Genomic DNA, 21,234 nt, shown 5'->3' on the forward strand with positions numbered 1-21,234 from the left:
TTTAATCTTTTATTATCCCAAAAATGCAATGTTATCTATAGTTCTACAAATATATTCGTTTTCTGTAGAACATTTTATATATTTTATTTCATCTGTTTGTGGACCAAACTTTATACTTTTTTAGTTATATCCGGTTAAAGTTCCGATTTTTTTTTTAATATTTACATTTTAGTAAGTGTTGTACAATACGATATCGTTATATTAATTATACGCTAGTCCTAGATACAATTATGCCATAAAAATTTCTTAAAACAACTGAGCCATGTAATAGCGTGAATTCCAAAATCTTGCACGGCTTTTTGAACAAATAGTTTTTAGCCTTAAGGGTTGATTTCACGTTCTCCATAATTTTACATGTATTAATTTTAAGTACGTTTAGATAAGAATAAAAAAATATAACAGTAATGTGACAAATAATCCGTTTTTATAAGTTAAATCTTTCAATAGGAATTAAATTTATTCCCGGGGGTCGGTGGGCAAAGCCCCCAGTGTTTGAAAAAAAAACAATTTTTGAAAGTTAAAACGCCCCAGATTTCAAATACATCAGTTTTTAATTTTAAAGAAATAAATTATTAATTATAATAATAATTATGCCAACAAATAGTTTTTCATCTTTAGGATTCCCATAACGTTCTCCATAATTCTACGCGAATTAATTTTAAATACGCTTAATTAAAATTAAATAAAAATAACAATAATATGGCAAATAATCCCTTTTCAAGTTTAATAACGCGAAACATTTTCATGACAGTTGAGATATGATTTAGTACATTGATTAAATTTAAATACGCTTAATTAAAATTAAATAAAAATAACAATAATATGGCAAATAATCCCTTTTCAAGCTTAATCACGCAATATATTTCATGATTTTCACGAATTAATTTTAAATACGATTAATTAGAATTACATGAAAATTACTAATAACAATAATTTGTGAATTTATACCTTTTTAATCTTGAAATTAATTTGAATGACTTACACGAATTAATTTTAAATACAAATAATTAAAATTTAACTTAAAAAATAACTAATAACAATAATATCGCCAATAATCCTTTTTCAAGTTTAATCTTGCAACACATTTTCCCGATTATTGTCAAAAATACATACATCTACATATAGATTGTCGTATCGAAAAACAAAGTCTCCCTACTATAGTCGGCTATCATTAAGATTGAAGCACACGCTACTTATATTTAGATTAGGTCCGTGATGAAGTTAGGTTTGGATAGAGTACAAAAGCCAATCATGCGAAAATTCCGGTTTTGCAGCTTAACGTTTTTAAAAAAGAAAAATAAAATAACTAAGAGATTTTTTTTGTGAAAGCACCAGGGCCCCTGTAGTGTCATGGCCTCGGGGCTTCGAAGATAAAAACATAAGTTACTGAACTTTCCTCTTCAAATTATACATATTTCAAACCCTCGGTTTCCATGGAAACGCCGCTAAAAGCCGAAATTAGGTATGTCTCTTTTTTTGAAATTGACATTTTTAATCCATCTGGTTTTTACGCGTAAACCTTTCGCCTGCCCTGTGCTGTCCCGAGCTACACTACGAACAATCTTTTACATTAATAGTATCAGTCAAAAATTGAACTCGAAAACCTGCTCGGGGCATGCTAAAAGTATTTGCTTCTTGATTGATGGTTTGAGGAATCCTAAATTAAACATAAATCTTGTTTGCTAGTCTGCTTCCGATTGGTTGAATTGAGACAGTATTCTATTGCTATTGGTTGAATTTAGACGGTATTCCATTGCTATTGGTTGAATTGAAACGCTATTCTATTGCTATTGGTTGAATTGAAACGCTATTCTATTGCTATTGGTTGAATTGAAACGCTATTCTATTGCTATTGGTTGAATTGAAACGCTATTCTATTGCTATTGGTTGAATTGAAACGCTATTCTATTGCTATTGGTTGAATTGAAACGCTATTCTATTGCTATTGGTTGAATTGAGACGGTATTCTATTGCTATTGGTTGAATAGAAACTCTATTCTATTGCTATTGGTTGAATAGAAACTCTATTATATTGCTATTGGTTGAATAGAAACTCTATTATATTGCTATTGGTTGAATAGAAACACTATTCTATTGCTATTGGTTGAATTGCGACAGTGTTCTTTTGCTATTGGTTGAATTGAGACAGTGTTCTTTTGCTATTGGTTGAATTGAGACAGTGTTCTTTTGCTATTGGTTGAATTGCGACAGTGTTCTTTTGCTATTGGTTGAATTGAGACAGTAATCTTTTGCTATTGGTGGAATTGAAACGATGCCCTATTCCCATTGGTGGAATTGAATCGATGCCCTATTCCCATTTTTGGAATTGAAACAATGTTCTAGCTTTATTGGTTCTTCTGATCGGTCTGTGATTTTTAAAGTGATTTTATCATTGGATAGCGTTCAGATTATCGCCACTTTTAATTAAGACAATAGGAAGTGGTTTTGACTATTACCTTCCTGAGAATAAAAGTTCAGCCAATTCGTTTTAGTTAGTGTTGTAAGTCGGAAAATTTTCCGGAAAATGACCGAGGCCTTTTTTCCGGAAAATGTTCCGTATTTTTCCGAAAAAAATAAAAAAAGTTTTCATTCCATGATTAGTCTAATATATTGTTTGCAAATTGAAATAAAGCTGTATTTTCGCCTCATTTTTTCGAATCTGAAAGTAAAACTAAACCTCTAGACTAGTTTAAACTGATTAACAATGTAACGCTATTAATGTTTTGTAGTATGCTTACTGATATTAGACATTTTATATCGATAAAAAGTTAAAAACATTTAAAACCCTTAAAAGGTAATTTATGTTTCAAATTTTTATTTTTCCGATTTGCGGAAAATTTTCCGGAAACTTTTCTGAAAAATTTTCCGCATTTTTCCGGAAAATTAAAACACTAGTTTTAGTGTTAACGTTGTAATTATTCTAGGCGAAAAAATCAGTTTCCTAACAATTAGGTTTTTAGATTAGCCTGACTTTGGATTAGACCTTTCTACAGATACACGTACCCGTTTTCCATCACCATCTTAACCTCGCAAATATTTCAATGTTTACAGCTTTCAGTAGAGTCATTAAAACGCCACCATTCGGCGTAAACAGTAACTTAATAAATGCGCCAATGCTGGGTTTAATTATGATTTGGTTGGTAATTGATGGTTAAATACACCAACCTTGATCCCTTTTTCCCCCGCCGGCGTACGCGTTCTGTATGCCACAACTAATGATATGATCCTAATGAATGTAATTTGGATTTCTGGTCATTTTCCCACTTTTTTCCGTATGTCGAAATCTAACACAGTTGCCTGTACGATTTACTATCTGATCAAATAAAACCATACACACATACTAATATTTTATCAAGAATACATTCGTCCGAGAATGTGTTAACCCGGAAGACAAACCACGCCCCTCCGCCTTTTGCTATATGATATTTACTCCTTTCTCACCGTAGGGAGGGGGAAGGCACTCTGGTACGACGCAGGCAGTGATGCCAGATCGAGGGAAATTCAGACCTCTGAAATTTGGAAATGGTAAAATAGAAATTATATTGAAAATTGGCGAAATCTTGGGAAAGTCGAGGTGGGGAAGATGTGAAAAAATTGATTAAATTTGAAAAAAAAATGAAATAGGCGAAACTATAAAGTAAATTTTCTCTTAATCAACTCGTTAAAATGGGAAAACAAAATCACGTGACTACTATATCACAGCCAACTTCGATTCGGTAACTCGTTTTCATAGTTGGCCGTTCAAAGGTAAAGAAAGATACTGCAGACAGCTAATTAATTTACCCCTTTCTATTACAAAAGGTTTTAAATAATAATTTAGATGAATAGATCAAAATTTAAACCGCCATTAGCAAAATATAATTAATAATAGTTCGTATTTCTTAAGATAAATAGCGCTGCAGACAAAGTCAAGTGACTACCATCTTTTCAGCCCCTCTGGACTTCATAGCTTCGCCTATTAGCAACTGATAGTAATGCAATTTGGTTGAGTTGGCAACCCTGCAATCTTGCTTTTATATTTTATTTTCGTTAAAGAACTACACTGAAAAATTATTCAATATTAGAGATTAATTATGGGTATGTATTTCGATTATGAATTTTAATTTAATTTATTTATTTAATTTCAATATTAGAGGCATACAGAGAGAATTATTTGGAAAACAATGGAATCCAATTAAAATTTCAGAATTATTGTTTGGAAAAGGGATATTTCAACGCCATGAAAGGGAAATTTAATTTCCGTGATCTGGCATCACTTATCGCAGGCTCTCTCTCTCTCTCTCTCCGTGTAGGAGGAGTCTATCTTCAGATAATCATGAAAACAGAGGATTTAGTTACAGCTGCGTATTCTCTGTCACTCTGTTTACATTCTTATAATATAATATTCGATTGTGAAATAGGCCTAAATTTTTTATATTTAAAATTACGCATTGTTTTGGCGGTTTTAATTTAAGGTTAATCTTGGCCCAAAGCGTCCATTGTTGTCGTTTTGAGTGCAATTAAAAGTCGAACAATAGCATGGTGAAACCGGCAAAATATTTTATTTTGAATGTATGAATTCTGATAATTTTAAAAATAGCCTTATGAGCGGAAAAAAATTAAATATAATTTAAAACAATTTAATAATTTATTTTTAAATATCAATCCTATTTGAATAATTGTATTTAAAAGTTACTAATATTAATTTATTATTTAAGCCTTTTTAAGGAACCACCTTAGGTTTAAGGCTTTGAATTAAAATGCCATTATTGGATATATTTCACTATTTTAGTCTTTTATGAGATTGGAAATCACATTTTTACTAACAATATTACAAATAAAAATAATGAACTAACAATATGAAAATTAAAATTTCTGCAATTGTCTATTTTTTTGTGATATAAGATAGTTAATATTGTAGCCTTTTCATGAGATTGAAAATCACACAATATAAATTTTATTTTACGATTTTCGAAATTTCAATAATTTAGTACCAAAATTATCAAACCATTATCTTTTATAATTTTATTTAAAACGTCACTATTAATTATTTTAACTTATTGATTGATTTTTATATTGTAGTCTTTTTTTGTGATATTATAAATCTTAGTTTAATATAATGGCTATTAACAGTTTTCCCAATTAAAATAACTTAATATATATCAAACTATTATCGTTATTTAAATTAAATTCTACAAAATACGTAATATTTCATAGTTATTAAAAAATATATATTTTTAAAATGGAATTTTGTAATATCAGAAATGTACAACCATGGGCCAAATAATGATAAATGCTTATTTGGCCCATGGTACAACCGTATCCAATATGATAATAACCTTATAAGCTTAAAGGGTAAATCTTACGCCATTCAAAATTGATCATTCTGTATACAACCGAATAAATAAACGTTAATTTTAATAACTTTTCTTCTCAAGCGAACCCCAAAGAAATGGCGATTTATTCCAACGCGTTTCATTATACGAGTGACCTTATTTTGAGCTAATTTTTGCAAAGATGTGACACTTTTATTTGATGTCAATACAAGCGTGTCGAGATTCGCATTCTGAATGAGAGAGCTTTCCCACGTAACTCAAGTTCAGAGTGTCAAAATAATCTCTCGATACAATCGTGCTTAGAACTCGTTTTCTAAGTAACCTAAATATCCATTATTTACCATTTCCTTTTATTGTTCCGCATTTTTGGCGTGTTTTTATCCTTCCAGTTAGACCCGAAAATATTTACTAGTTTTAATGTTGTTTTTATTTGTCTAAAATATGAAATTGTTTCGGAATTTTGATTTTGGGTGGCGTTTTATGGAAAATGTCGCGTGAAATTCCCAATTCGTTTCGATTATTGGTTTCGGATATTGGTTTTTAACGATGTTACTTCCTTTCGTGCAGTGCTGCCGTCTTGCTTTTGTGTTAATCAGGGTTATTACAGTACTTGGGAAACCTGGAATTTTTAAGAACTAGAAAAAATGTTTATTTGGAAAATATTAGCACGTTTTGGTACGAAAAATTCCACTAAATGGTCAGGGAAATTTTTTGGAAATGATGGAATTTGAATATGAAAATAATAAAACCACAATAATAATAATAATAATAATAATAATAATAATAATAATAATAATAATAATACTCAGCTAGGCTAATACCTTAGGCCTAAGTCATCAAGCGACTTTTTAATTCAGGTGGCCGGGTTACAATACGTAGGATGGTGGTGGCAAGCCCAGCATGTCACGCGAGCCAACAGCTCCCTACAACCTAGGAGCAACAAACACAACACCCCACACAAGGAGAACGCAACCCGTCAAAAGTAGTAGATTTTCTTGTGTACATTTTTCATTGGCTAGACGCTTTAGCGCCTGCTGCCGTCGGAAGGGGAAAATTCTGAAATTGTCTTCCCCCCGCCCGTAAAACGTTCAGCGTAAAGGCTCGTGACGCTCGTCCAATGAAATTCGTACACAACCCTTCGTTAGCGTGTTTAAAGGCTAGCTGCGTTCTCCTTGTGTTTGTTGCTCCTAGCTACAACCTTGTAAATTACCCAGCTTGCAAAATCATTTTTCGTAATGTCTCTGATTTCTTCAAAATCTTCTATTCCGTTTAGCAATGACCTTACAATTGACGTACCGTCCACTCGGCTCGTGAGACAAACCACCTAATCTTATATTTCGTTTAGCAATGACCTCACAATTGACGTACTGTTCACCCGGCTCTCGAGACAAACCACCTAATCTTATATTTCGTTTAGCAATGACCTCACAATTGACATACCGGCTAGTGAGACAAACCCACTTAATCCAGGGCCCCCAGAGGTCCTATAATTCCTATAAAATCCTATATTTTCAAAAATGTCCTATAACATCCTATATGTTTAGCAAAATCACCCAAAAGTCCTATAAAATCCTATAATTTTGATATTTTGCCAATTTCAAATCCAGCCACTCGGTTAAATTGTTAGATTTAGCTACAGGATAAATTGCTATACCAAGTCATTCTAGTCTATACTTTTGTTATTGTTAACATGGTTAGCTACTAGTATATTTTGGTGATAAAAATGGTTAAATAGTTTCTTTTTTTAAGTGAAAATCAAAGATTTATTTCACTAAATATATATTTTGTTATAAATGCACAAAGTTAGTAAATCAAATAGCATATATAGTTCTATAAAATCCTATAATTTTGTATAAATAGTCCTATAAAGTCCTATATTTTTTGAAAATAATCCTATTTTCCTATAAAAAAAATTGAAGATAATAATAATAATAATAATAATAATAATCAGCTAGGCTAATACCCAAGGCACCACCTTAGGCCTAAGTCATCATGCGACTTTTAAAGCCCTTAATTCAGGTGGCCGGGTTACAATGCGTAGGAGGGTGGTGGCAAGATTTGAGTGGGGGCCCTGCTTATCTTATATTTCCATTAACAATGACCTCACAATTGACGTACTGCCCACCCGGCTCGTGAGACAAACCACCTAATCTTATATTTCGTTAAGAAATTATCATACAGTTAGCCTTACTGTCCACTCAAGCTCCTGAGAAAAACCACCGTGTTAATTGCGAGGTTCATTGGCATAGATAAATCAAGAGTTGTCGGTCCAATTATAAAGTCGTTGTTATCTATTTAGGATGTAGAATGTAAATTATGTAAGTTGCCAATCCTGTTCTTATAATTCTAAAATTGCATCGAAATTACGTAATTATTCGATGAATATCTATTTATGTCTTGTAGTAGCCAGAAATTCGTCCAGTGGGATACAGAGTTAAAAATGTAGTACAGTCAAAACTACGTCGAAAAGGGGGTGTTGATACGGAACCCCCTCTTTGTATACGACACTGAGTTAGATATTCAGCTGTGTAACCCGAACACGTTAATTTCAATTAATTTTTAGATAAACCGAATTTTTTTAGTCATATGGTTTTGGAAATAAGGTAGTTAAACGTGAAAATGTATTTATATTTTTAGACAAACCGAATTTTTCGTGTTACCTGGTTTTGGAAATAAGGTAGCGAAAAGCGAAAACGTGTATTTAAATTAATTTTTATACGAATTATTAACCGATGCCAGGAAATCTAAATTTATCGATAACATAAAGGTGCCAATATTAAGGTATTACCGATCACTATTTTAGGAGTAAAATTAAACGATTTTAGAGTGGTGCTTGATTTTTGGATTAGGCGAAATCGAAATTTACCGATATCTCGATTTTATCTAATCAATAATTATCGTACAATTTAACTTTCCAAATTATCAGTTACCTAATAATCAACTAATAACCGATAGAATCGTGATAATATTTTTAAGGTATTACCTATAACCGAATTATTATGAAAATTAACCGATATCAATAACCAATATTATTATTTTATTATTTTATTATTTTATTATTTTAACATTTTTTATTTCAATTTGAGGTTATAATACAGTATATTATAGAAATTGAGGTGAAAATACCGTAGATTATATAAATTGATTAAAATTGAGGTACAAAAGGAATTCTTATGAAAATAGGTCAATTATCATTAGGTTAATTATTAAACTTTGAAATTTTATTTCAAATTTAGGCTATTTATCACACTTTTTTTCATGAAATTTTGGTGGTTTAACACATGGTCTCGTATAAATTGACCGGGATCAATTTCCGAGAAGTTAATTGTGTTAATTTCATTAAAGGGATTTTTAAAATTAATTTTTTTCTTTTGTTTTTCAACTCTCGGTCTAAAAGTTAAATTTTTTTATATCAGTTTCCCGTCTTAAAATTAAGACTAAAAATTAATTTGCTATTTAAATAACACTATTAATATGGATTAGTTATCGGTAATTCTTTTATATTGGTACAACTTTGTTATCGGCCATCAGCCGATTTTACCCGTAAAAATGTTCAAATTTCTATATCAAACCGCAATATCGTATTTTTCTACTTTGCACATAATTTATTACTAAATATTTAAAAATATCGGGAGAAAAATAGGATAACTCAAGTCGTGATGTAACGCTCCATAGAATACCGATTCGATGGAGATATAAAAAAACCAAGTTGAAATAAATTTGGAGACTCACCCCAAAATTATTGATGAGCGTACAAAAAACACTCGCAGACAAGAGTATAATAAATTAAGAATAATAGATTATCAACGCGAAGAAATTATTGTATTTTTGTAACGTGTTGTGGACTTGTGGTTAAGGTCCTGTAATTTTTGGGTTTTTGCTCAATCAATAACCACGCCGTAGAGCACGTTGAACTTTATCGAATTGTTCGTCCAACGTGTGTCAGGTACATTTTTGTAATTTACATTCACGAGTTATTTAAAGTTGCTCTTTTTTTGCTAATCGATTAAATGTGATACTATAAATTCCATACAATATTTTTATATCCATTAATTTATAACAATGTTTGATACATTTTTTTTATTGATATAGCCAAGAATTTATTTATATTGTCGAGAGAATGACTATTTTGGGCTTAAAATCCAATTCAGTATCCTTCCTCCTGAATACAAATCAAGGCAGCACAGAATATCTTTGTTTGCTATAATCCTTTGGCTTATTTTTAAACTTTGCTACGATTCACTCTAAATTATTCCCAATTATTTGTAAATTTTCTTACCAAAACACTACTAAAACGTCTTGGCCAAAATATTTCTACATAATCGAAACTAAAAAACTAATTTTGTAATATTCAAAACCAGAACTAAACCAACAATTTAAATCGATATAGTTGTTTATTGACTAGCCACAGAGAAAGTATTTAAACTTGTGTTTCGCAGCAAGAGGAGCCGGGTTTGATCCCAGCTTGTGGCACTGGGTGAAAACTCGGAACAACTCCTTTCGCGTTGAGTTTGCAAGTTATCTCCTCGCTGGTTTAAGGGGTTTTCCACCGAGCTCTTCGGTTTCCCCTTTTCATAAAAACTTGTTGAGGTTAACGGCAATAGTTAGTGTTGGCTCACGTGGTACGAAGCGCTTGCTACCACCTTCCTACGCATTGTAACCAGGCCACCTGAATTAATGGCTTTAGAAGTCGCTGGATGACTTAGGCCTAAGGTGGTGCCTTCGGTATTAGCCTAGCTGATTATTATTATTATAGTCCCAGAAAATGAAAAAGGTAATTTTTTTAATTTTTACATATAATTTTGGTAATTCAACTTTTTTAACACAGATTAAATTTTAGTAAATAAAGCACAGTATGTACAGTTAAAAAGAATTTACACAAGTGAAAAATTGTTTAAAAGTAATATAAACCAGTGTTTTAAATAAGCCTGGTTTAAACAAAAAAAAACTGGTTTAAAAAAGAAAATGGTAATAAAAAAAAACTTTTCAAAACCCTGCACCGCATAAAACTGGCGATAAGTTTGAAATTTGTGTAAAATATTGATGTTAAACTTAAAGTTCGACCAATTGAAAACTTGTTTAAAAATCAGTTTTTAACTGGTTTTCAGCCAACTTAAAAATCGGAAATTGCTTACTATATAGTACAACACAAAAATTTGTTAGAAATTATTGACGTTTACGATAATTATCGTACGTCTGGCAACGCTGGTTCGATCCCACTTGAAAACTCCGAACCACTCCTTCCGCATTGAGTTTGGAAGTTCGCTCACTACCGGATAGACGGGTTTTACCTTTCCATAAACACATGAGTGTAAGGAGCTGTTGGTTCACTCTTGGAGAAGGGAAGTATTCTGGAGTGGAAAAGTCGGGCGCCACCTGCGGCTTTGTAAAATTCCCATCATGCTCTTTTTGGTCGGACGTCATCAAGCCAGAATGATGGCAGATAAAGCTGACTCCCGACGAAAAACCGGGTAGTCTGGGTAATTCTAACAGCAATAGGCGGGAAAGGACGTTCTTATTACCGCTATGGGATTTGCCACTCCAGAATACTTCCCTCTTCCAAGGTTCACTCATGGTTCACTCGACACCTTGTAAAAAGCATTAAAAGCATGGTTGCCACCTTTTTTGATTTTTTTTAATAAAAATCAAATTAATCGATTTTTAATTTTTTATTTTAATCGAATTTTTTGATTTTATGGAATTAATTGACTATCAGTTAGCTCATCTTGAATTAAATTAAATCCTAATTAAATTTAATTATTTTTTAATATTTTAGTTTGCTCAGATCACTTGATTTAAATCAAAATTTATCAGCCAACCCTGAATATTGGTAAATATTGGTAGTTAAGATCAAGGCACTAAATTATAAATAGTTGATAAAGTTTATAAAAACAGGATCATCCTGTGACGTCACTCCTAGGCCCTTGCTATATTTAAATTTTAAATAATTGATGCTAATTTTTTATTATTATTACCATCTAAAAAATTACAACTTTTATGAATTTAAAACACTATTCACAACCTGCTAAAAATAACTTCTGAACACATTGCTACAGGTTGTGAAAAATCTTAGTAGCTTTGGCTATGGCAGCCATTTTAGGAAAGGAGCACAGTTGACGTCACAGTGCTGTAATTCTTCAAGATTCATTGATAGCACGAACCCTCATTAAATGGTTACCTTCCAAGCGCAAAAGAATACCTAATAGCTGTATTATTAATCAAATAATATCCGTATTTCCGGAAAATCAGTGGCTGTTTTGTAAATTGTTCCGTTTTTAAAGGCGATTCGCGTTCAAGGAAACGTTTCTTAAACGATTAGAAAGTTTCTGTCATTTTTTTCTTCGCACGAATTCACAGAAAAACCGCTTAAGCATTAAGCTTACTTTATTACATATTGATTTCACGTGGAAATTATTAGACGATACGCCTGTTATCTGTATTATTATACTTATTTTCCGCTTCAATGGGTTTCGATGAATTGAAATATTATGGAAAAATCTTGGAAATGTTTTTCGTACCATTATTACAAATTTTTCAGAACCATTTTTCCCGATAAGAGAATTTTTTAAATAGGATTAACTTTAGTTTTTAAATTTTGTATTTTTAATATTATTGTATATTAAATATTTAGGCAATGTATTAATATCTTAAATATTATGTATTTTCTATGTACTTTCATTAAAACGTGTCGTTAGTTAGTTCGTTTGCCGAAACGGCGCTGCGGTGCTTTTATTTTCTAACCACCTTATTAGGCCCGAAAATTTCATTTTGCGCCTTGTTCGAAATTTAGAATCAAGTGTGTCGGCTCGTATTTAAGGTGTTTATTCAATTTATAATAGGTTTTAAAGGGAAAAAATCGTAGACATATTATTATTACAATATATTTTCATTACATTTAAAGTTATTTTACCGTTACTAACATTTGTGATTTTATTTTTGTCTGTTTAGCCCTTGGTGGTTTCACTTTTGGATTTTTATTTACATGATTTTAACGTTTTAGGACGAATGAAAAATGGACAGCATTGATTCTGTAGTAGAAAGTGAACCAAACTCCTCAACTGACACTAGTCTTGACCAAAACGAAGACGATGTTGATGAACAACAAAACGAGAAAGCTTTCATTGGCTTTGGTGAAGATGGTCATTTGGAGAAAAACTACCTGCAATCCATCGCAACCAAATTAAAAAAGCCGAATACAGACATCAATGAATATGAAGTATTTTATTTTGTTCTATTTATTGGCAAACGCTTCCTTCAATGATAGAACCATGTTTATAAATAACATTTTCCCAATCAAGGCTCTTGCTGAAGTCAAATATTTATCAAAATTAGCTCACAAGCTTGTTATCCAGGACTACTCACCGTTCAAGCCCTCAGATTTTGAAGATCCAGAGTCGATAGTCCATGTGTTAAATCTGTTGTTATCTATCCGACGAGACGAGTACGTTATGTTTTGTTTAATACTAGTGTAACATTTTAAAATCCTCGTAACACCGATAAGGATATCTGCTGATTAGTCAATTTATGATGTTTATTTTTTAATAGCCGTTTGAGGGAATATATCGAGAATTCTAGTCATTTTATTGGGTTTGCTGATTCATTTAACGATTTAAACCAAAGCCAAAGCTATAAAAATGTCAGTTCACCACGTGAAAGCGTAGAGTCGTCATTAGGTAGTGGTATTTAAAAAAAAAGCTTTAATTATTGTGAATTTATTTTTAACAGTGATATTTATAGGAGTTTTTAGTTTCTCCGAGTTGTCTTCGTTCAGCAGTAATGAAGCTCTTAAAATAGACAATTTTGACATTGATGAGAGGAGTCCAAATTCAAAGAATTCGTTTGACTTTCTCAGTGAAATTGAAGATTTACAACACCAAAATAAGAGGTTAAATGAAGAAAAGAGTCACTTGATGCTGCAAATTTCCCAGACTGAAGAAATGAATACCAATTTGTTTTACGAAAATCAGGAGTTGCAGAAAAAATATGAAACGTTAGTTTTTTTTGGTTCAACATTTTTCCTTATGTTAAAGCAAGTGTCGGCTCTATCATTGCCATCTGTATTATGAAAAGTGGCTGTTATTAGCCATGAATCTATCCTATTCTTCGAAAATTGCGACTTTACTGGAGAGTGTGGTGCCATCTATTAATGACAAAGAAAGCTAAAATTCAAAATAGCCAAATGATACCATCGTCAGAGAGCCATTGTAGAGTATTATAGTTAGACAACTTATACTCTATTTAGTGGGCTTTAACTTAAATTATATAAACCATGTTAAAATATTGTTTATAATGGCTGTAATTTATGTTATTGACCAATTTACAAAAGATCCAATCAACGCGAGGGTTAGCTATAAGTACCACGTTTTTGATTTCGACGCTAGTGCCATCTATTGAAAAAAGAGCTACTTCACGTCGTGCCCCCACTTGATTTAAGCTTTAGCAGAATCTCAGATTTGGCTGTAGTTACTTTTTTAGTTTTTTTTTTACTTAAAGGCCGACTACATAGTTATGTGGCTTACCCCGTCTTTCACTGGAAGTTGGCTGTTTGTATAGCATGTGTCTTGCAGCGAGCCAACTTCCAGTGTAAGACAGAGTACACCGAATAACTAAGTAGTACAGACGAGTCGGGCCGTCCATTTTTTAGGCACGGCACGGCCCGGCCCGAAAAGAAATAAATTAAATTTTGCACGATCCGACCCAACCCGATTAAATCTAAATATATTTTACCCGTCCCGACCGAAAAAAACCTAAATAAATATTTACCCGACCCGAAAAAACCTTAAATAAATTTTACCCGGCCCGACCCGGCCCGACCCAACCCAACCCAACCCGAAAACATCTAAATTAATTTTACCCGGCCCGACCCGAAATAAACTAAATACATTTTACCGACCCGACCCGACCCGACCCGATAAAAACTAAATACATTTTACCGGCCCGACCCAACCCGAAAAAAACTAAATACATTTTACCGGCCCGACCCGACCCGAAAAAACTAAATACATTTTACCAAGCCCGGCCCGACCCGAAAGAAAACTAAATTAATTTTACGCGGCTGACCCGATTTAAAGTAGCCTGACTAAATCAGGTACACGACTCCTCTCTACTATGTAGTTGGCTTTTAAGACTGAAATTGTTGTGCTAACCATATTTCCCAATGCCTGTTTTCTTTTCGCTTTGAGCTCATTTGTCCATCTTAAACCTTTGCTATTTTAAATTTTAATTATTATTCCCTAAATTAAAGTTGGCAAATTTGGCACGAAAAATGGAAAGATACGGAAAAGGACAATGCTCGACTAAAATTAACGTTATCAAACTATGAAGAGGCAAACCATATGCTGCAGGAGAGGCTTACAAACTTCAATAAAGAACGTATGTCTCTGGATGCCAGGATAAGAGACTTGAATGAAGAGGTAATGACGTTAATTTCTATGCTCCTTTGTTAACACTAATTTTTTTAACTTTTACAGTTAAATCTAGTCAATCAGGAGGTTGATACATTGCGATCTACGGTAGATGATCTGAAAGAAACGTTGGCTTTGGTGAACATAGAAAATAATTTATTGAACAAAGCCAATGAGATTCTGAACCAAGATCTTCAAGAAGTAAGTTTCTTTTTTGCTCTTTCATCGTTGCTGAAGATAATTAAATAGAAATTTTCCATTCTAGAAAACCGAGTTAGTGGAGAAAAGGACTCAAGCCTTGACTGAAATGGCTGAATCTTCCGAGTGTCTTAGAGCACAGAAAAGTGAATTGGAACTTCTCTATTGCAGAGCGGAAGAAGAAGTTGCTGCGTCAGTTTTATTTTTAGCATTTTCGAAAAAAATTACTGCTAAGGCTTTGTTAAAATACGCGCCCTTTAAAACTCATTTAAAATTTGTCTCTCAATCCTTGGTCAATAACTCAATCTTCTTTGTCATGTGCTAAGCCTTGGCGAACCCTGATTACTTGCCCTCGCTAAGCCTTGGCGAACCCTGATTACTTGCCCTCGCTAAGCCTTGGCGAACCCTGATTACTTGCCCTCGCTAAGCCTTGGCGAACCCTGATTACTTGCCCTCGCTAAGCCTTGGCGAACCCTGATTACTTGCCCTCGCTAAGCCTTGGCGAACCCTGATTACTTGCCCTCGCTAAGCCTTGGCGAACCCTGATTACTTGCCCTCGCTAAGCCTTGGCGAACCCTGATTACTTGCCCTCGCTAAGCCTTGGCGAACCCTGATTACTTGCCCTCGCTAAGCCTTGGCGAACCCTGATTACTTGCCCTCGCTAAGCCTTGGCGAACCCTGATTACTTGCCCTCGCTAAGCCTTGGCGAACCCTGATTACTTGCCCTCGCTAAGCCTTGGCGAACCCTGATTACTTGCCCTCGCTAAGCACTTGGCGAACCCTGATTACTTGCCCTCGCTAAGCACTTGGCGAACCCTGATTACTTGCCCTCGCTAAGCACTTGGCGAACCCTGATTACTTGCCCTCGCTAAGCACTTGGCGAACCCTGATTACTTGCCCTCGCTAAGCCCTGGCGAACTCTAATTACTTGCCCTCGCTATGCCCTGGCGAACTCTAATTACTTGCCCTCGCTATGCCCTGGCGAACTCTAATTACTTGCCCTCGCTAAGCTTTGGCGAACTCTAATTACTTGCCCTCGCTAAGCTTTGGTTGACCCTGATGACTTGCCCTTGCTAAGCTTTGGTTGACCCTGATGACTTGCCCTCGCTAAGCTTTGGTTGACCCTGATGACTTGCCCTCGCTAAGCTTTGGTTGACCCTGATGACTTGCCCTCGCTAAGCTTTGGTTGACCCTGATGACTTGCCCTCGCTAAGGTTTGGTTGACCCTGATGACTTGCCCTCGCTAAACCTTTTTTTCTTCTTTTACATCAGGCTTCATTATGCAACTCAGAACCTTGAAATCATTGAAGAACGAGAATCTGAAACTAATGCTGCTTTCAGTTGTTCGTGCAGTCACGACCTTTCCATGTCCTCCTCAAACTGTGCCAATTGTACCGAAATCTCTAATCTCAAATTAATCCTGCCAAAGGGTAGTTTTGCAATATCGCCAATTAAAAAAGACTTAAATGGATTGAAAGCCAGTACACCTACAAAACGAAAAGCTATTCCAGTCACTAAGCCATCGTTGTGTGCTGAAATGAAAGATGTAGTCAGATCCAAAGGTACGCCATTACCGTCGCCATTCTGTGGAAAACACATTTTGCCCGCTGCTCTCTATAGTGGTACACAAACAGGCCTCTTTGATGAAAATTCTGAAACCGTATGTTAACTTGATAAAGTTAATTTTTTTAAATTTAAAGTTATTAAAAATCATAATTTTGGACAATTATTTTTTTGTAGAGAAGAGGTTTGGAAAGTTTTGACGAAACTGACTCTGCCATTAGCGCCTCCAAAGTTCCTAAATTATCGCAATAGTAAGTTTGATATTTAAATTTAAGTGTTAAGTTTGCTGCTAATTTAAAATATATTTTTTAAGTAGTTTTGATCCTGATTCCTTGGAAATATCCAGTTCCGTTGATCTAAATAAATGTAAGATGGTTTTCGTAAAATTTTTCTTCTATTAAATTATTTATTAATGTTAATATTTTTTTAAATGCTGTGTGTGGTATAATATTTTTCTATTTTAGGCAAAAAGAATTAGTTAAGTTAAAAAAAAACTTTTGAGTTGACTTATTTAAGCTTTTCCTTGTACCATTCAAAAATATAATTTAACTGAATTTTAATTATTTTTAGCCTTTGAATCGGTGGGAAATAAAGCCAACAGAGCCATCAACTACTTCAGAGATGTTAAACCGGAGAAGTTGTTCACAGAATCACTGACATTTCTTGAGCAGGTTCTGAATCAATTGGAGGAAATCAATACTTCCTTAATAAGGTAGGAATTTATTTTAAATTTCAGTTGGATTAGCATTTTTGGGCTAGAAATCTGTTTACAATCATAATAGTTTGCAGTGAACGTAGTTTTACACGTTTAAATTCCGCGGCTAGAAAATAGTTTCTTACAAAAGTCCTAACTACTGTCGCCATCTATTTTAATTTCTTTGGCTTGCGTTAATGGTTCACCGCCATCTGGTAGCGGATAGAAAAGTTTTGGAATTCTAAATTGGCGATTTGGCGGGAAAACTTGTTACCTTTGCATAGCTCACCCTTTTTCCAACTATAACTAATACAGGGTGTCCACTAAAAAATTTACCAGGGCGAATATCTAAAAATCTGTTTTAGGTACGATTTTGAAATTTTCAAGTCTTATACAAGATGTAGGGGGAAACCTACTGCGAAAATGTCGATGACCTTGAACCATGTCTTCAAGGTCATCCAAAAACTAACTCGAGAACCGTAAGTGTTATAAAGTTGGTTCCAATTAGACACGTGTTCCACGTGACTTTTTAAGTACAAGTAGGTTTGACCTGATCGGATTTGACCAATAGCAAGCCGAGAAATGCTATATGAAAAACAAGAAGTTCGTTAAGTTGATAACGATAAGGTGTGAAAACATTATCTCGCGATCCATTGGGTTTAGAAACTAGGTTTCAATAGGAAATTTGCTAATCACCACTTTATCGTCAAAGTAGTTTTGAACCAGGTCTTCCAAGACATTCAAAAATGACCTTGAGAAATAACTTGAAACTGAATCAGCTTAAACCACGTCTTCAAGGTCATCCAATTTTACAAACTTGAAAAACTCCCACCATAATGAGTTTGTCTAGCAAATTTCGATGTAACACGAATTGGTTTCGAGTTATGTGCGTTTTCTTTCAATTTTCATTTTAACGACCTTTGTGATTTTGAAAAACAGTTCCTCGACTTCCTTTTGGTCAAATTCGATCTAATCAAAGCTAATTAGACCTACAATGTGACATGGAAACACGTTTCTAATTGGAACCAACTTTCTAACACTTACGGTTCTCGCGTTAGTTTTTGGATGACCTTGAAGACATGGTTCAAGCTCATTGAAATTTTTAACCTAAAAACCCTCAATCTTGATGAGGATGTATAGCAAGTTTCAGTACTCTAACACGAGTATCTTTAGAGTTATCAGCTATCGAACCTCGCTTTCGACACGTTATCAACTTAACGACCTTCTTGTTTTTCATCTAGCATTTCTCAGCTTCCTATTGGTCAAATCCGATCAGGTCAAACCTACTTGTACTTAAAAAGTCACGTTGAACACTTTTCTAATTGGAACCAACTTTCTAACACTTACGGTTCTCGAGTTAGTTTTTGGATGACCTTGAAGACATAGTTCAAGGTCATCGACATTTTCGCATTAGGTTTCCCCATACATCTTGTATACGACTTGAAAATTTCAAAATCTTACGTAAAACAGATTTTGAGATATTCGCCCAGGTTCATTTTATAGTGGACACCCTGTATATTTAAAAAAAAAATAGTATGACGACGTGGTCATTTTTCTCTTAATGATACCTTTTTATCTGCTAATAAATTAAGTAATTAAAAACGTTAAAACAATAACTTCGTTATATTGCTCATATATATCAATAAACAATGGCTTGACAAGTTAATGTAGTAGGCTCAACTAGTGGCCGGATAAATTTATGAAGTAGGCTTTATTAGTGGCCGGATAAATTAGACTAGTTTGTAAAGTAGGTTTAACTAACGGTCTGACTATTTGATAAAGTAGGTTCAACTAGCGGTCTGACTATTTGATAAAGTAGGTTTAACTAGCGGTCTGACTATTTGATAAAGTAGGTTCAACTAGCGGTCTGACTATTTGATAAAGTAGGTTCAACTAGCGGTCTGACTATTTGATAAAGTAGGTTTAACTAGCGGTCTGACTATTTGATAAAGTAGGCTTATTTATTTTCAGACGGTCCTTAGAAACATTTGTAGTTTACTGAACGTAGTCTTAGCCCCGTTTTTAAGCATCATTTGAAAAGGATAAGTCGATATAATTTGGACAATTTAAAGACGTTGTCCGAGATATTTTGGGCTATTTTAAGCCGTAAGCCAAAATATTTTGGACTATTTTAAGCCGTGAGCCGAAGTGGGGTGGCGGAGTGGTTAGCACTTTCGCCTCGCAGCAAGAGGAGCCGGGTTCGATCCCAGCTTGTGGCACTGGGTGAAAACTCGGAACAACTCATTCTGCGTTGAGTTTACAAGTTATCTCCCCCACTGGTTTAAGGGGTTTTCCCCCGAGATCTTCGGTTTCCCCTTCCTTAAAAACTTGTTGAGGTTAACGGCAATAGTTTGTGTAGGGAGCTGTTGGCTCGCGTGGCTTGCAGGGCTTGCCACCACCCTCCTACGCATTGTAACCCGGCCACCTGAATTCAAGGCTTTAAAAGTCGCAAGATGACTTAGGCCTAAGGTGGTGCCTTGGGTATTAGCCTAGCTGATTATTATTATATTTTGTCCAAGATAATTGAATATCTTTCACCTATTACAAGATAATTTTGATTATTTTTTGAACGTAGATAATTTGAACTATTATAATTCATAGACCCAGTTAATTTGGACTATTGTAATCCATAGACCGAGTTAATTCTGACTTTTGGAAGATTTTCCTTGTCGAAGATAATTTGAACTAGTTCAAGCCTTTAGCTAAGACAATTCGACTATTTTTAAGCCGTGACCAAGATAATTTAGATTTTTTTAAAGCATTGACTGCGTTCATCAACCAAACCTTTATCTTACACTGAGTCAATTTTTTGGCCACAGTTTTTAAATTTCGCCAGTAGTTACTCTTGATAATAAACTTAATACAAGGTTGCCACACGTCAAGGAAAACAGGGAAATCAGGATAAAGTCAGGGAATTTAAACATGGGCTTTTAAAGCTAGGGAAATCTAAGACTTAATTGAATTCCCTGAATTTCTACTTCATCTTGATACTTCTTGAAGGTAATTTTACTCTAGACCTATGGCAAATTCGGCTATTTTTATTTAGTTCACGCACTCTAGCCAGCTGAATTTTCTCACAAAGGTAGCTTTTAGTTCTTTTATTAAAAAGAGATGGCGATGGAGTCTATCGCGACGCAGGATATGAGCTATTCCAATCTCACTTCAGTCTTTATTGTGAAAGTCGTACCTTAGAGTAAAAGTATATGTGGGAAGGAATTAACTATATGCCCCAAAGAGTTAGAAATCAGTCACTCCAGGGGATGAAAATCCTCTCTCCGCTACCTTTGGCTGTACAGCATAGTTAGAGAAACCTCCGCTACTCTCATTGCCGCTACTATCTAATGGGGAAAAATGAAAGAAAATAAGTAGTCCCGAACTCGACGCTAACATAAATTTTGAGCTTGCGAGAGTGCGTTTAAAAGTTTCCAATTTTTTACCGTTCAATAATTTTTGTACGGAAATATAATTGGTTCAAATTTATTATCTTCTGATAATAAGTAAAACAAAGAGTTAAAAATTGTCTAATTTTCGCCCTAAAAAGTCCGGGAAAATCTCTTAAAATGGTCATGGGCTAGTCAGGAAATGGAAACTGAAAATATTATGGCAACCCTGTAATGACAAACGTCACAAACCCAAATAATGATACCAAAAGTTAAAAATATTATACCGTAGTAAGATTTGAAATTTTTTTCCATTTAAAGTAGTCCAACTCGAACCCTCAAAAATTCAATTTTATGTTTTATACGGGTACACCGAAACTACAAACAACTTTCGCCTCAAAATCACAGGCCCATCTTCCGCGTTATAAATTAGCATAAATGTTCGAACCACGATTCCTTTGACTAAAACGGAAAGTGTTATGAAACTAGAAATGCCTCTACACTGCTCAAAATTCGAAATGGTGGCGCCACTGTGCGCTCCGATTTTAATAAGACGAGACTGAATAGCTCCGGAGGAGGTTAAGGAACCGGCGTTACGAACGGGAACGGTTAGGCTTTCGTATTATAACGCTACGTTAGTTTCGTAGTTCTGGCGAACGTGGAAAATATTAAAGAGGAAT

General features: G+C 34.1%; 1 protein-coding gene across 10 annotated transcripts in view; it reads left to right on the forward strand.

Moving 5' to 3' along the window:
* The window catches only part of LOC149958651 (uncharacterized), a 121,072-nt gene that overhangs the window by 450 nt on the left and 99,388 nt on the right, over positions 1-21,234 (forward strand). For 6 of the 10 annotated variants that reach the window (XM_090166006.1, XM_090166001.1, XM_090166008.1 and 3 more), the window contains exons 1-12: positions 12,010-12,132; positions 12,316-12,531; positions 12,614-12,756; positions 12,861-12,988; positions 13,053-13,305; positions 14,560-14,728; positions 14,786-14,920; positions 14,985-15,109; positions 16,190-16,577; positions 16,658-16,731; positions 16,794-16,846; positions 17,051-17,192. In XM_090166006.1, the coding sequence (XP_090022132.1) occupies positions 12,328-12,531; positions 12,614-12,756; positions 12,861-12,988; positions 13,053-13,305; positions 14,560-14,728; positions 14,786-14,920; positions 14,985-15,109; positions 16,190-16,577; positions 16,658-16,731; positions 16,794-16,846; positions 17,051-17,192 (1,814 nt within the window). In that variant the 5' untranslated portion in view covers positions 12,010-12,132; positions 12,316-12,327. Of the gene's footprint in view, positions 1-11,122; positions 11,146-12,009; positions 12,133-12,315; positions 12,532-12,613; positions 12,757-12,860; positions 12,989-13,052; positions 13,306-14,559; positions 14,729-14,785; positions 14,921-14,984; positions 15,110-16,189; positions 16,578-16,657; positions 16,732-16,793; positions 16,847-17,050; positions 17,193-21,234 lie in introns of those variants that run through there. The other 4 variants (XM_090166004.1, XM_090166005.1, XM_090166003.1 and 1 more) reach the window with 4 other exon arrangements.

Source organism: Leiobunum rupestre, chromosome 2 (assembly GCF_980474605.1).
Source record: "Leiobunum rupestre chromosome 2, qqLeiRupe1.1.hap1, whole genome shotgun sequence".
Taxonomy (NCBI): domain Eukaryota; kingdom Metazoa; phylum Arthropoda; class Arachnida; order Opiliones; family Sclerosomatidae; genus Leiobunum; species Leiobunum rupestre.